This window comes from Balaenoptera physalus (genome assembly GCF_965194825.1).
Source record: "Balaenoptera physalus genome assembly, chromosome: 1".
NCBI classification, from domain to species: Eukaryota; Metazoa; Chordata; class Mammalia; order Artiodactyla; family Balaenopteridae; genus Balaenoptera; species Balaenoptera physalus.
The window spans coordinates 153,119,524-153,136,814 of NC_138882.1; the positions used below are offsets into that span (position 1 = coordinate 153,119,524).

General features: G+C 36.4%; 1 protein-coding gene across 7 annotated transcripts in view; it reads right to left on the bottom strand.

Moving 5' to 3' along the window:
- The window catches only part of OSBPL9 (oxysterol binding protein like 9), a 180,304-nt gene that overhangs the window by 47,526 nt on the left and 115,487 nt on the right, over positions 1-17,291 (bottom strand). For 2 of the 7 annotated variants that reach the window (XM_082429389.1, XM_082429388.1), the window contains exons 5-7: positions 6,131-6,199; positions 1,256-1,351; positions 525-572 (exon numbers count right to left, since the gene is read on the bottom strand). In XM_082429389.1, coding sequence (XP_082285515.1) covers positions 525-572; positions 1,256-1,351; positions 6,131-6,199 — 213 coding nt within the window. Of the gene's footprint in view, positions 1-524; positions 573-1,255; positions 1,352-6,130; positions 6,200-16,941; positions 17,255-17,291 lie in introns of those variants that run through there. The other 5 variants (XM_082429391.1, XM_082429390.1, XM_082429392.1 and 2 more) reach the window with 4 other exon arrangements.

Genomic DNA, 17,291 nt, shown 5'->3' on the forward strand with positions numbered 1-17,291 from the left:
TGTAAAAGACAAATGCAAGGCTATGGTTAACAGAAATGCAAAAAAATAAATGATGCTGCATCAGGAAATCTAGTCAAGGAGAAGAAAAATGTTAATTGAAAAAAAGAAAACAATATTCAAACTACAAAGTAGTTGTCAGAAACCCAAAGGGAGGAACTATATGTGGCTTCTGGTTTATTTTGAAAATTTTGCTGGTTGCTTTATTAATATCTGAAGTGACCACATGTAAATTTAATAACTTTCAATCTTCAACATATGATACTTGAAGAGAAAGAACTTATTCCTAAAGGTGGTACTTACAAAAAGGGTATCATAATAAAATTTTCTGTGTTACTCTTTTGTTCAATTATGAAACCATACCAGAAATTCACCAGAAAACGCCACTTGAAATCTATATGACATACTATCATAATAGGTCAACAGTACTATTATAGTAGTCAAAACACCGAGGTCCTTCTATTACTTCTCCAAAAGGCTCTTGGTTTCAAAAATTTTAAAGTCAAAATCATGATTATAGAAGTTACCTTTCTCTGTTCATCATCTTTGCAGTTTTGAAGTTTGTCATCAAAAAGCTACAGGATTAAGAAAAAAATGATTATAGCGTCAAGCCTGTACTACATAGTACACATTTACTAAGCAAAGAAAAGCAAACATATTTCTGCCAGGGATGGTTTATACATGCATTAAATGTATAATTAATGTTTACTAAAATACAAGATAACACACATTTTTTCAAGGCATTGTTATCAAGTCAGATTCTATTGAACTATTTTAAACAGTCAAGATCAATTACTCTGGTAGAATTACAAGCAAAAGAAAACATATGACTTTAAGAACTTAAAATATCAGTTCAAACCTAAGTTTTTTCTGCCTTGTCATCCAAGTTTATCAACATTCCTTGTTCTTTCCAGGAGCTTTGCTTGTAATTAATTTTAAAGTGGGAGTTGAAGGAGACAATTTTAATAATGATAAAGGAAGTAGAGAAGTAAACTCTCCCAATCCCCCAACTCCCCCAAAATGAAAAATGGCCTTAGAAATCGAGCCACTTAAAATTTACCAGTTTCACACAACTTTTAAACAAAATATGAATCTAATCTTGTCTTATTTTTTTCTGATTATGTTTAGGTTAGCTTTAAAAACTACTGAAAAACCAGTAAGGGTTGTAAAGTAACATCAAGTAACTATTTTTACTCAAAATCCAGCTCAGTAACATTTACTACTTTATATAAATTCAATATATAATCGAATGCCATACCTTTAACTGTTCTATCAAGATTTGTAGGTAAGCATCAGCCTCTGTAAGTTTCTTATCAAAGTCTTGGACACTAGGAACAAATCCTGAATCCAAACCCTGGAGGGAAAAAAATTGCAATAAATCCCAGCAATGTCTAATAGTACAAAAGATACTTCACCTTTCATACATGACATCTCATTTTTCTAAATTAAAAATAGAACTTTTACATAAATAATAGGTCTATTTAAATTATCTAAATTCTCTAAGAATAGTGGTACATCAATCTCCTTCAAGAACTTCTAGCACTGTTCCCTGTTCATCAATTACATGTGCTGCTGTTCAAATTAGAATTTACCCTGCTTTTTCAGAATCATTTTCTTCTCTCCCAAAAGCCCCATAATGGGCTCCAAAGCAACAGTAATTTAGCTAAAGGAACATATACAAAACAACCCAGATTACCTCCTATTTCCCCCCTACTTTTTGTTCAGTTCAATCCTCCAGTCCCTTAATCTCAAATTCATATTCCCACTATTTAGTTCTCCTATTCCCTAAACTACCCCATTAGCTCTGATGTTTTCCTCCTCTTCCCTTATTTAAAAAAAAAAAGAAGAAAACTCAAAATTCTCACCTCATCTAAGAGCGTCTTCCCTAAGTGAAAGTGACAACACTTCTGTCTTAAGTTCCCTACTCATTTTCACCCTTGGCATGAACACTACACTCTGGACACCTCGTAAATGTTTATTTATTTAGAGGGCCCACTTATTTCTCAGTTTAACAGTTCAGCATTTGCATGTCCTACTTTTTGTACGCTAAAAATTTTAAGTTCCAAGAGCACGGGATTCCTATGTTTTAACTTTATTCCAAAGAAAGCTTTGAGTTCTTAATCATCTTTATCTGAAAAATATATCAATCTTGAGGATAAAAGACAAAATAGTCTGAGATTGAACAAGGCTACCATCTTGCCATATCTGCATGCCCAGAAGTCATGGAGTTAAACAGGGAAATAAGGGTCGGGAACCACTAATGTCACAATCACAACCCAACCACAAAACTCTGTACTAAATGGGTGAAATATAGTGCTTCAACATACCATACTTGACTTTCAATTGTTTTATCTCTCCTGCCTTTTGCCAAAACGTGCTGATCATTTCACATTCCCCATTTTAGTCAACTGAGGCCAGAGTTCATTTTATATTAAACCAACACCTCATCTTTGCCTAACACTTTATCATTATTAAAGCACTTTCACAGCCATGATCTCAAACATCAGATTGAGACAGTATAGCATTATGGAAAAAACAATGGGTTGGCCAACCTGGTCTCTAATTGCAGCTCAGCCACTAACAAGATATTGCGTCTCTCTAAACTATTTTCTTACCTGCCAAATACAGGCATCCTCCTCCTACTATTATTAGTGTGGCAGCTACGACCTCTACTAAAGACTATAATTACTAACACTGTCAATTACTACTAATACTATTGCTGTTCTTCCCAAACTAAAATTCAAATTCTTAATCAAAGCATTAAAAACCTAAGTCCACAATTAATCTTGTAATGCATTTTCTTTTTCAAATTCAAAGGCAAAAAACTGCCTTTTTTTTTTACATACATGTTGAGAAACTGCTTGAAATGAGTATTGAAAATCCCCTTTCCAATGAGAGACGTCATGTAAAAACAAAGTTTAAGAAAGAAAAATCATAATAAGCAATATATGTAAACTCCAGATATATTTATAAAATTGTAGTTAAACATCTTCATTCTTAAAGATAACCCCAAAGACATCCTTTTAGAAACATTTACTATGTAGAGTATGATAATAAAAGACATGGAAAAGAAAGGATAAATCCATCACATTCCAGAGATACCACAGTACTGTACTAAGAAAGTAGGAAGTGATTTCTTTTCAATGTTACTCTACCACAGGAAAATTGGAAGGACTGCTTGGATTTTCATTTTGTTTTGTTTCACAGGGCAATATAACATAACTATCAATAATTTAACTATAAAACCCAGTTAAAATCAGCTAAATACATTGTTCTTGCTAAATACTAAAAAGGTCAATGGCATATTCATAAATGAGTATAAAGGTGAAGGATCTAAATGAGAAAAAGTGATCTTCAAGAATTTTCCCTCTTCTGAATCCATTTAGAACTACCACTATAGAAATCTAATTAATATATCCTTCTGAACAAGTCACTATATCTGATTAAAAATGCCCCAATAAATAAATGGAAAAAATTAGATTTATATTACTGAGATCTGAAATTAAGTCTAAATTAAGTCTTAAAAAACAACTCTTTGATGTTGCTATAATCATGTGAACCTCACCTTGGCTCTTTCGTCAGACCTGCCTCCCCCTAGATATCATCTTCTACAATGGTACTTTACCCTTAAAACACCACACATTGTAACATCCAAGTCAAAGATCTACTACTCAACAATCCATTTTTCTTTATGTAATGTATAATGGGAGGTTTGTAACAACAGTTATTAGCTTAAAGTCCCAGAACTGGCCTAAAACTCCCTTGCACAGTAATCCATAAATCTTTGGTATACTTTAAAATAAAATCTACATATATAGTTTCCCCATCTTAAATCAATAAAATAACATGTACGCATTTATTATTACCGTGGACAAGCAACTGACAGTAATTAAACTGTTTTCTCAAGTCTTATAAGAATAATACACTAGAAGAAAATATAAGTTTTCACTACATATTGTGACTCAGTACACAGAATCAAGGCCACCTAGTCCAGCCTCCCACTCACTCATATAAGTTACTTTTATAATGTCCTTGAAAGTCATCTAGCCTTTGCCTGAGTATCTCAAGAGAAAAGGAACTCAGTACCTCCTAACATAAACTATTTCACAAAATCCCTTTAAAGTCATAACTATTCCTCTTTCCATTAAACATTTAAGATATAAGGCACTATACTTATTCATATCCTTTTTAATGGAATTTTGTTTCAAACCAGGTCATAAAAATAGAATATAGTCTTCTACCATGTTGAGTGGTTTGTCTTCCTTTGAAAAGAACTCAGAACAGGCAGACCCTTTAAAACAGTGTGACTTCATACTTCTTAGGGTGACACTTAGCTCTTGAGAATAAGCTGGTTGGGAGTCCAGCAGATGTACATTCTACTACTCTGTACTTGCCTTTTTATCTAACACTTATCACATTTTATCATAATTAAATATTTAATTGATTGACTTCTCTGAAGGATTATAAATTCCACGAGGGCAGGAACTGCCATTCATTCAGCCCTATACCCCCGCACCTCGACTCCAGGCTAGCTCATTGTTGAGTGAATGTGTGTTGCACTGATTGTAGCTTCTGGCAACTGCTTATGACATGATACCACTCTTCTCCATGACCACGTCTCCCTATATTTCCCCTGCCTTTCTGTTCTCGTTCTCCTTCTATTTTTCTACTCCCTCACTCCCTTTCTTTCCTTCTCTTTTGTCCTGCAGTAGCAACTGAAGTGGTTATGTTGCATTTTTGGCAATTGGGACCAAAGAGGTTGCTGCTCCCTTGTTTACTATATAGAGACAAAATGGTCTGTGATGTAAAAAAAGTTAAACTAGAAGAAACTCAATAGAAATTAAACCATAAAATTAGAAATGTAAAGAAAAAAACCCCACTTATGTGGTGAGTATGCTAAAAAACAAAAGTCTCAGTTTGCAAGAGTAATTTGCTAAAGAAAGCTAAAGTATGTATATGAAGTCAAGAGTAACACATAATTCTGTATCAATCAAGACCTATGTATCCAGATTAAATATATATATGTATACGTATATATAGAGACAGACATCTGGCCCAATTTAAGGGGAATTTCAAAAATAATATCTAGAATGATAGAAGAATATTAAACTGACTCAAAACTGTATGTAAGTACTTCCTACTATCTTTCTAATACTTACGTTGAACAGCATCACTTTTCTCAGAAGGTACTTCAAAGCTAACAGATGTCAGCAAAATTAAATGAATTTCTATCAATACTTTAATCGGGACATTAAACACTATTTATACTTTATACATACACATAACTGAATACTTTACCGCCATTAAAAAGAAGAGTATTAAAAGGGATGTCTTTAATACTTTCTGAAGTACATATGAATGATACTTCATATGTAGCTACTTGGGAGAGACACTCTTAGTAAAACAGTACAAGAGGCAATTTTTGAGGCAAGGAGTAAAAGCTTTTAAAGTAATTCCTGCTGACAGAGGAAGAGTAATGAATAGTGGAGGTAAGGTAGGAAAAGGTGGTTTAAGGTCTTCTTGAGGTCAGAATCAGGAAATAAGAAAGTTATGAGTAATTTAAGGAACTGAGAAGAAAAATGCAGAACAGGAAGGGCTATGGCTGAATAACACTGTAAAAAGAAATTCACAAATGAGTAATTATTTTCATATCAATCTTATTTCACAGCAAAAACTTAAAGGACTAAGTACCCTACACTCAGTGCTTTCTCCTATACAGGACAAAATAGTATATAATAAAAATACATTGTGAAGAGAGAAATACAGAAATTATTCCACATAAGTCTCATAGAAAAGTTCAGAACAAGAAAACAAAATAAGTTATCAGTAGTAGAACTGTAAAAGGGAATAACAGCTTAAAAATTTAACAAAGGAAAAACACCAAAGAAAACAAGACTCCTAATGAAAAATAAATGGCATAAATCCAGACAAAAGTAGATGATTTTTTAAAATTAGCAAAATACACACCCTATAAATAAAATAATAAAAACTCTGCAGAAATGTTGTTTTGATTAAATATAAGAGTATTTGGAAAGTTTATGTTCACAATTAGCAATTTGAGATGACATGCATCACAGATATGCTTTCATCCAATGAAAGAAGTATAGGGCATACTTACAATTGAATCACTTACAATTATTTTTGAAAATTCAAGAACTGGAGAGATACCAGAAGACTGGAAAAAAGCAAGTGTGGTACTGATCTTCCATAAAGGTAAGGAAAAGAGAGAATAGAAAGTTACTATGCTGTGCGTCTGACATCAATAATTAATTAAAGGAATTATAAGAGAAACATCTGTAGCTATACAGAGGAAAAGTAGGTACATGAGCAGCAAGTGGCAAGTTGAAAAATAAACAGATAAATAAACATTATGCCAAACTTAATGGCTTTTCTGTTCCTTAGAAATTTTTTAGCAAATTAAGTTTTTTGAGAAATGACACCATTTTGTCTCCTTACCAAATGACTCAAAAGTTGCTTTAATGATGAAAAAAGTATATTAAAGAAACCAAAAATATTAGTAAGACCATAATTTTATGTGGGGTATACTAACATGTGATTTCCTTGGATTACTGAAAATTTGGAAACGTTTATAATCTGCTGTCTCCGAGGTTTACTCACTTCAGCTAAAGGAAAACAGAATTTAGAGATATAGAGAAGTTCTGAGAGTAAGAATTTCCCCTATTTTTAACGCTAAAGAACACTCAACTACCAATTCATTTGGAGTAAAGATTATCAATTCAAAAACGTCCATAAAATTGAGGCTATTATTAAACTCTTTACTCCGATGTAACTTCAGGAAGGTATTTTCCATCTAAGTCAATGTCCTGATAATCTAAGGCTCCAAAATAGGGTCTCTATTATCAAAATGGTAGCTATAGTTATCTTACCAACAACTGCTTAGGTACCCCAAGAATGCCAAAAAAGGTAAGGCCTTTTTCCACAGTTCTAAATGAACAGTTCTAACACCATGGATTCACCACGGATGCACAGTACAGTAATTTTTTTCCCAGAGTATTAGGTCCTCTGCTAGATACTTTATATTATTTCTTATTTCATTATTATAACATACATAGTAAGTTAGATAGATATTAACCCTATTTCATAAGTGCTTTCCCAAATCATCCAGCTGGGTTTTTTTAAAATTGAGATTTCAACCCAGCCCTTTGATTTCAAATCCATTACACTTCTCTATTAAATCACAATGATATTTGAAAAGAATTCATGGCATAAGAGACTAAAATTTAGTCTAAAAAATGCCTGAAGGAGCCTGGTATACCAAAAATGAACATCAGCTTTAAGGTCAGACTGATCTAAGTTTAAATCCTGAATCTGCAAGTCCCTAACCAATTACCTACATGATCTGGCCAAGTTACTTTCTCTACCTCCTTTTCCTTATCCAGGGATGGACACAATAATAAACCACTCAAAGTTGTTGGATAGATGAAATGAAAGAATATGCATAAAGTAACACAGTAGTGGGTGTTCTATTTCCTCTCCACAATGTGGAATTGAAAATAACCAGGATTCACCACTGTATCCAAGGCCCTAAACTAGTGCCTAACATACAGAAAAGGTCCTCAATGAATATTTGATGGATTAAAAACAAAATGAATTAACAACTAGGTAATACACAAAACATACGCAATTTTAATAGAGAAGTATAATCAAGAAAAGGATACAAGCCTAAGTTAGACTGTATTTAACATTCCTTTAAAAAAGGAATGCAAACAGTAAGCTGATGAACTCAAGAAAATAAATAGTAATAAAAAAGGTGTGAGGAACAGACAAACAAGTGATAAAATACAGTCTTGCAAAACAGATCAAAAACAAAATTCCCTATAAGATGTTCAGAAAAGTATCAGGTATTATGCCTGAACCATAAAAGGTAAACTGTACTCAATTATTACCTTGGTACCAAAGAGTCAAACAATATAAAGAAAGCCCCCTTTTTCCATAAAATAATCTGATTTTTGAAAATCCGTTAGTTCTTTGAAAAATAATATTGTTTTTATCTTTAAATTTACAAAGAAAATAGCTTCTCTTAAAAAAAAAAAAACACAAAACAAATCTGAATTGCTCATATACTTGGGACAGAAAACAGCTGCTTTGTCAAACAGGAATCAGGTACAGACACCAGTGCCAAAATTCCTTAGCTTTATTATAACTCTTAGCACAACTGCTTACTCTTCATGATCTCTCGTCATCTAATACTGACAGTGTTAGGTAACCTTTTGACTTACAGAACAAAACACTAATACTGATTCCATAAAGTGATTTGGCTACTCAAACAACTGCACAAGAAAGGTTTGGGATTTGTACCGTTTTCCTCTATTTAAATCACTGACAGCTTGTTTTTCCAAATGACTCTCCCAATTTATTCAGTAAAGTCATATGGAGCTTCCCTGGTGGTGCAGTGGTTAAGAATCCACCTGCCAAGGCAGGGGACAGGGGTTCGAGCCTGGTCTGGGAGGATACCACCTGCCGCAGAGCAACTAAGCCCATGCATCACAAGTACTAAGCCGGCGCTCTAGAGCCCGTAAGCCACACTACTGAGCCCACGTGCCACAACTACTGAAGCCAGCGCGCCTAGAGCCCATGCTCCACAACGAGAAGCCACCACAATGAGAAGCCCACGCACTGTAACAAAGTAGCCCCCGCTCACCACAACTAGAGAAAGCCCCATGTGCAGCAACGAAGACCCAACGTGGCCAAAAATAAATACATAATAAATAAATAAATAAAAAGAAAAAAATATTAAAGTCATACGAAAAGTTATTGCCAAAAGTAAATAAAACAAACAAAAACGTGAAGTTTGTAAACCGCGTGACCATTACCCTAGTTTGTCTGGGATATCCCTAGTTATGTCTGTTGTATCAACAAAATTATTAGCAGCCTCCTTCACTCTCAAAGTGCCCCAGTTTGGACAATAAATTATATGTTCTCTCTCTCTATAAAGGTTGTAACTAGCATTTCAGAGATATAAAAGTCTGGAAGGCATACAGGATTGCCTCGAGATTTCAGAATGCAGCAAATTACTCAAAAAAAAATCTAAAATGAAATATGAGTTTACAGCCTCTGAATGTAGAAAGCAAATTACAAAAGTAAAATAAACACCAGAAATAAACACCAGAAAATAAACACCAGTCAAGTAATACTGGTTGAGTGCTTACCTTATTCTAGATAAATAGAGACATGAACAATAAAGAAGTTACATTTTGAAAAGTTATTTTATTCACACACACACACACCTGAAATAAAACACATGAAACAAAACACATGAGATGCAGATGTTATTCCTAGGGAGTGCGACTGAGAAAGAGGGGCATTTAAGGCAGGGACTCTTAATTTTTACTTTATACATTCATGATGTCTGATTTTTAAAAGTATCTATTTACTTAAATTCAGAAACTTTATGTAAAAAGTATTCAGAAACTGTGTAGGTTATAAATACGTTTCAAAAATTTTATAACTGTTTTAGCTTGCAAAATCATCAGCATTATTATTTTAAAATTATCTACCAAACCCTCAAATGACTTGAGAGAGTAAATTTGGCAATGCTGAAGCTGCTCAGATACACCTTTCCAAGCAAAATAAAATACAGCATAAAAAACTTGTAACATTACTTACAGATAAAGTACAAACTAGCAAAAACAAAAAACAAAAAGCCCATACACTTAAAAATTAGCAATCACTGCTATACTGGAATAAATGCTGAGAAGAAAAATGGCCAGTAAAACAAAGCAAAATACCTAATTTTCTTCCCACATCCTTCCTGCCAATTCCATGGTCATGAGTCAACATTCAAAAAAGCAAACTCATAAAAAACAAAAACACCTACTACATGACCCCCCCAACAAAGCACTGTTTGACGATGTTGTTTTGGCAATTAGCCAAAGCTTTTCTTTTTCACATACTAGTGGGCCAGGCTACTGACCGTATCTTTTTTAAAATTAAAAGTCTTGGGTTAAGTCATTCCAGGATCTTAAATAAGCTCTGAGCTGCTTACTAGAGGGGATGCAAAAAATATATTCTTCCCCTTCCCAACCTCAGATTACTGCCTGTCATTCAGCTTTCACAGCATTTTTTTAAAAACATCTTTACTGGAGTATAATTGCTTTACAATGGTGTGTTAGTTTCTGCTGTATAACAAAGTGAATCAGCTATACGTATACATATATCCCCATATCCCCTCCCTCTTGCATCTCCCTCCCACCCTCCCTATCCCACCCCTCTAGGTGGACACAAAGCACCGAGCTGATCTCCCTGTGCTATGCAGGTTCTTCCCACTAGCTATCTATTTTACATTTGGTAGTGTATATATGTCAATGCTACTCTCTCACTTTGTCCCAGCTTACCCTTCCCCCTCCCCGTGTCCTCAAGTCCATTCTCTACGTCTGCATCTTTATTCCTGCCCTGCCACGAGGTTCACCAGGACTTTTTTTTTTTAAGATTCCATATATACGTGTTAGCATACGGTATATGTTTTTCTCTTTCTGACTTACTTCACTCTGTATGACAGACTCTAGGTCCATCCACCTCACTACAAATAACTCAATTTCGTTTCTTTTTATGGCTGAGTAATATTCCATTGTATACATGTGCCACAACTTCTTTATCCATTCATCTGTTGATGGACACTTAGGTTGCTTCCATGCCCTGGCTATTGCAAATAGTGCTGCAGTGAACATTGTGGTACATGTGTCTTTTTGAATTATGGTTTTCTCAGGGTATATGCTCAGTAGTGGGATTGCTGGGTCATATGGTAGTTCTATTTTTAGTTTTTTAAGGAACCTCCATACTGTTCTCCATAGTGGCTAGATCAATTTACATTCCCACCAACAGTGCAAGAGGGTTCCCTTTTCTCCACATCTTCTCCAGCACTTATTGTTTGTAGATTGCTTGATGATGGCCATTCTGACCGGTGTGAGATGAGGTGACACCTCGTTGTGGTTTTGATTTACATTTCTCTAATGATTAGTGATGTTGAGCATCCTTTCATGTGTTTGTTGGCAATCTGTATATCTTCTTTGGAGAAATGTCTATTTAGGTCTTCTGCCCATTTTTGGATTGGGTTGTTTGTTTTTTTGATATTGAGCTGCATGAGCTGCCTGTATATTTCGGAGATTAATCCTCTGTTAGTTGCTTCATTTGCAAATATTTTCTCCCATTCTGAGGGTTGTCTTTTCGTCTTGTTTATGGTTTCCTTTGCTGTGCAAAAGCTTTTAAGTTTCATTAGGTCCCATATGTTAATTTTTGTTCTTATTTCCATTTCTCTAGGAGGTGGGTCAAAGCTTCACAGCATTTTGAAAAGCAAAAACTCTCACTGTTATCAAGGGTCCACCAAAAACGGAAGTTTTAGAAAGTTTTATGCAAATCTGCTCTACATATAATGAGGGAAAAAATCACATTAAACACATGAATTCTTAAACTGAATGTTTTAATAGTTCAAGTTTTGAAATAACTGCAGAATTCTCATACTCATTCATAATACTTGTTGAAAATTTGATTACGAAATGTTTTCACAAACGAAACCTAATATATTCCTCTAACAAAACTGGATCTCTCTACATAGGAAAATATAACAAACTGAAAATGAAACACCCAAGGGAAGTTAAATGATAAGCTAGTCAGGCCAACAGACAATCAGTACTAAATGGCTTATTTCTCACACAAAACAGCCAAACAAAATAGAATAAATACAACAACATTGAATTGGAAAGAACAGATTCTGTAACTGGTTTGGCATTTATCCCTTAAAAATCATATATGCTGAAGCAGTTTTTGTATATCTAATTTTAGCTGCCAGTGAACATCAAACAGAAGGAAACAGGTTGTTTCTGCTAAGGCTGCGAAAAGTGCAGTACAAAATTACCCTGATTTATCCTGATTACCCTAATTGTTGTCAGAAATCTATCAAAATGGTCTAAAATATGATTAGAATATATGCCCGACAGGACAGGACTCTTTTTGTTCTCTACTGTATCCCCCAGGCTAGTGTTTTGTTTGTAGCAAATGCTCAATAAAATTTTTGTAAATGAATGAAGAAATTCTGAAATGTACCTACCTGTTAGGATTTAAACATAAAAAAACAAAGAAGTTCTTGCAGATTATAAACCAGAGTGCTCAGGAAAAAAATCATAAATAACATTTAATTATTCTTAATGATTTATTATATTACAAGTATGGATGCTGAAAATTTTTAAGGCTAATTGAAAGTTTTTAAGAAAAGAGAAATTGAACAGGAGGAAAGACACTGTACCACCCAGGCAGTACAAGAAGCAAGACCAGCTGAACAACTGAAACAAACTTCTAGAAACTCATTCTCTCCCGCCAAGTCTCATCAGCACAGTTTTATACATACTACTCTGGGCTTAGAATTCAGTGTTACAGTAATGATTTATTCACTGGTGTTTTTTATGACTATGACAACATTGTGCTGGATGCTTTGGACATGCCAAGATGAAGCAGATACAGATCGCACCCTAAGAGTTTCAAACGTGTAGTAGGAGATAAAAATCTGTCTACAAATAACGATTCAAGCATGGTAGATTAAGTGTTATGAGAAAGATACTAAGAGATTCAAAGAAGAAAGTTAAGGGGATGAAAAAAGCTTCACAGAGGTAGCATTTTAGACTGTAGGATTCTGACAGAGATGGGGAGGGCAAAAATTATTAACAGTAGTAGGCAAGGGCAGGAAACATCATAATCAGATGGGATTTTTGAACTCTTTAACCAAGTGACTAGAGAAATGAGGGCAGGGTTAAGGAAACTAACAAGGGATGCTGAGGTACCCAAGAATTAGGAACAGCAGGAAGCCTTCACCACTCCCAAGCCTGAAGGAACAAGGAGTGAAACAATGTAAATCCAAGTAGGCTCAAAGGACACTCTAGTTGTAGCCACTGCTACAAATGCATGGAAGCAGAGAAAGAACAAGAGGAATAAATACCCCAAAGCTTCTCTCTTTTCTTCCTTCTATCTTCCATCCTCTCATTGGCTAAACCCTACCAGAAGCCAGAGGATAAAGAACTCCAGATGACACAGGCTGTAAAGGTCAGCCTCCTGAAGCAGGGAGTAGAGAGGGGCAGAGAATGAATCTGCAGGAAAATAGAGAATAACCAGAAAAGCCCATCTTCCCAGACTCAGGAACCAGTATATAAGCACAAAGAGAGACTGGAAAGCACAAGGAATCCAAATAAGGAATGACATTCTCTTGGAGAAGTATGTAAGATGCTATTTTTCAGATCTGGGTACTGAGTCTGAAAGGAAACCAAAATTAGTGCCTGAACCGGAAAAATTACTGGGACTTGGAGAGTGAGGTGAGCAGTGAATGAATAGCAGCATCAGAGTAGCACTCCAGTTCTCTCTAGAGCTAATAAAAGAGGAAGAATCATAGGCTGTAGTCCTAGTTATTCTAATCTCTAACTGTGTGACCTTGGCCAAGTCACTTGGCTTCTCTGAAACTGTTTTCTCCATTATAAAAATAGGTAGAAGCCGAATTAAAACTTTAAGATCCCTTCCAGTTCTAACATTCTGTGAAGCCAGTATATCCAGGTAAATAACCATATTCACCAGGTGAGTAAATACCTCACCATACTGGAAAAACCTGGGGTCCACTTACTCACTTTCGAAAAAAATTAATTTCATTTAAATAAAGACAATAAGAACTTACAGGTTCTAACTGCAGCCAGGTCCTCCACCGTAGGACAAAAAATGTTAAAACACAAGCAAAAATTTAGTGTAACCTTGAAACTGAATGAGGAAGACTAATGCAACCAGATTTAAAAACATGCTCTGGAATGCAGAGAATGCAAAGAAACAACCGAGTAAGCAGAATAACTTGGTTGAAGTGGCACATTTCAGAAAAAACAAAATTAGCTGCTCAAGTCAATATAGCAAAGAAGCAAAGTTCTTAAAGGTGTTTCCAGAAATAAATGAACTCCAGTGTGGAAAGGGCTACAAGTATCTCTCCCGTCCCACAACACACACAGAGCAACCATTACCTTTCCTTCGTAACACAAATATTCATTGAACATCTGTTATGTGCCAGGTACTATCAATGCCTTCAAAGGACATCTTTAAGAGCAATACAGATAATAGCAATTATAATTAATCATTACCTAACCTTCTGGAATGAGATCAGATTTCACCCCTTCTAAGCAGTCTCCCTGACTTCTCTAGCCAGCAACATGCTTTTTCCTATGATACTAACTACTACAGAACCAATTTGTGCTGGTACTGCTGCTAGTATTCTTTCAGCTATATCAGAGGTCATGTAGGTTGGGGGAGGAGAAGTTTGCCTGGAAATCTGCTCACCATTTGTAACATTATTTCTAAACATTTTCTCCAGTCCGGTCTCTCAGGTGTGACAGCAACCAGGGAGCTTGGTGACTTAGCAAGCATTTCTAACTCACAGGGATAAACCCAGCTCCAGTACAGGGAGCCAAAGGTTGCACACTTAGGACACGATTAAGCCACATATTCTGATCATTTTAACGAGGATCCACTAAGCACCCACAGTGTGCCAAGCACCGGACTAGGGGCAAAGGGCCTAGGAATAAAGGAGGTTAGAGTCCAATCCAAGAATCAGGTATGTGCACAGAAATTTACAGAAGTATGAACAAAGTGCTCTGGCAGCACACGAAGGACAACAGTAATTCTAACTTGCTCTGCCCGAAGGAAGGAAGACATCAAAGAAAAAGTAACATGCAGACTGTATGTCAAAGGAAGAAGTGGAGATTTATCACTTGATTGAATTCTAAGCAATTATAATTCTAATCAAGAGGGAAAGGCTGTGACTGGACCAAGAGCTATGAGAGGCTATGCCACGTTCCAAATGGTTAACAGCTCACAATGCTAGAGTAGATGCCTTGGGTAGGCCGCCTGCAGCTGAGTCCACACTCAAGAGCGATAAATTAGGACCAGGTTGTGAAGGGCCTTAAAGAACATTCCCAGCATCTGGGCTTTGGCAAGGGGGAGCCAAAACAGACTTTTAAGCACAGCAGTGACTCAGTGGGATCTGACTATGGATAAAGAGTATGGGAAGAGGGAGTCTAGAGACAGGGAGACTAGTTAGGTTTTGCAAAAGTCTAGGTGAGATGATGAGGGCCTGAATTAAAGCATTATCAGGTGGAAAAAAGAGGCCAAATCCAAGAGACATTACTAAGGCAAATTTAACAGGACCTGGTGACCGGACACGGAAAATAAGGGAGATGGAAAATGGCTTTAAATGACTAATTGCCTGTGTATGGTGGAACTACGATTAATTAAAATACTTCAGGAGAAGTACTTGGCTTAAACACATTTTCAGCCTAAGCACTATTCTTTCAAACATAATATTTGTTTAAGCCTTTACTGGAAAATCTTCCTAAATATAATTTTAGGCCAAGTACATTATAGTACGCATAAAAACTGTCTTTTTCTATAGAATCCCCATAAACATCAGTTCTTACTCAACACTATAAAGTTTAGATACTGATAGAACTCAATATATCCTAGGGAACATCTTAGAATTTCCTTTTTAGAATAAAAGGCTGATATCCTTTTTCTCAAGCAATAGACTGCAAACTATGCAACTGCCTGATTCTCCAATCAGCAGAATATGGTTGTATCACAATGCTCTTTACTGGCTGAACCAAACTTATCAACTGGGGATGGTTCAGTGGTTAGATTATTACTGAATCCAATCTTTCCACCCTAAAGGGGAAAAAAAAAACCCAACTAGGACTTTGGAAACATCAAAATGGATGTGACCAGCAGTCACTGCAGCCTAATATTTACTGAAGGGCACTTCAAGTAAAATGTCATCTCTGTCAAAACCAAACTCAGAACACTTTGAAAACAGATCCAGCTTCTCTGTTATCTTTCTAATTTCCCATTTAAGTTCTCCAGACTAAAAGTCTGATTTTTAGTGGTTTTTATCTTCCCTGGGCTAGGAAAGGTAATAGGTATTTTAATTTAAGTTGCTGGCGTACACAAAAAGTGAAAAAAAATTTTTTTAAATTTTAAGTAAACGAGAGATGTTAACACTACTCATTAAAGAGCTTTATCACAAACTCAGTTCAATAAAGGCAATGTTCTGAGAGATGACTCACAGTGGATGAGAATTTCCAACTTAAAGTTCACTACAAAAACTCTTAAAACTGCAACTACTATTTTAAGATCTCTCCCACCTTCTCCACTCAAAACTAAGAGAAATAATTACTTGATTTGTTTTTGATTTCCTGAACACAGATAAAAGTAAACGGTTTAATCAACAAGCAAAGCCAAATGTTAACTTCAAATTAGCAAAAAGAAGTTTTCTTGATCAATACATCTCTCCCTCTTTCATAACAAAAATACTTGTTAAGTGTAGTAGGAATGCGGCGAAAAATGCATGATTCAAACATACTTCCTGGTCTATTGCTTATATTCAACTTTCCATAACCAAGCTTACTGAGAACCTAAACCTTTCCCTGCAGTTTTTACGAGAACCCCCTGCAACTATTCCAAAGTTTTCACTATCTTTGCACAAGCTACCCAAAAGGCATAAAACCACCTCCCTCGCCCCCTCCACACTCACACTCGCAAATAATAGCATCCATAATTATTACACACAAAAATACTGGGCCAGACAAGAACACAGAGCCAAAACTGAAACAACAGAAAATGTTTGGCCCGCAACTGGAAATTCTATTAATGGGCAACTGGTCAAAATTAGGCTTAAACATTAAGAGAAAGTTTAACTCTTGCGTTTAGTATCTTGAGACAGCTTTCGAAAGGAAAACAGAGTTCCACGAAAATGAATCGAAAAAGGGGAAGCGACTCTCTCCAGACTGGTTTGGTGGCGAATGACCTCTCAGTGGTACAGAATTAGGCCCCTAGCCTCTGCGTCCAACCATCCCGGCGGAGGAAGTGAGGAGAGTCCCAGAGAAGAGAGGGCTCGGGCGGCCACGTCGTCCTACTCACCCCAGGGGGCGGCGGGAAGGAGGCAGGGAGAGAACGACATTCGCGCCCACGGCCCGGGCAAGCAGCAGGGTCCCTGGGGACTCAGGGGTGGGAGCCGGCCCCTCTCCCAGACCCTCCGGGTCTACTCACTCCGCAAGCAGCCGTCAAGAAAGCCATTCGCCAAGGCCCCCGCCCTCTGTGCCTCCAGGGGAGGGAGCCGAGGGCTGCTTCCGGGCACCCCCTCTTCTCCTCCCTCCGCCGGATCACCGGGCTGATGCGCAGTCGGTCCGGTCAGCTACAGCCGGTCCCCCGGGACAGCCCCTCGCCCCCCCCTACTCCTGCTCCTGCCCCGCCCAGGCCTAGGGGCCGCC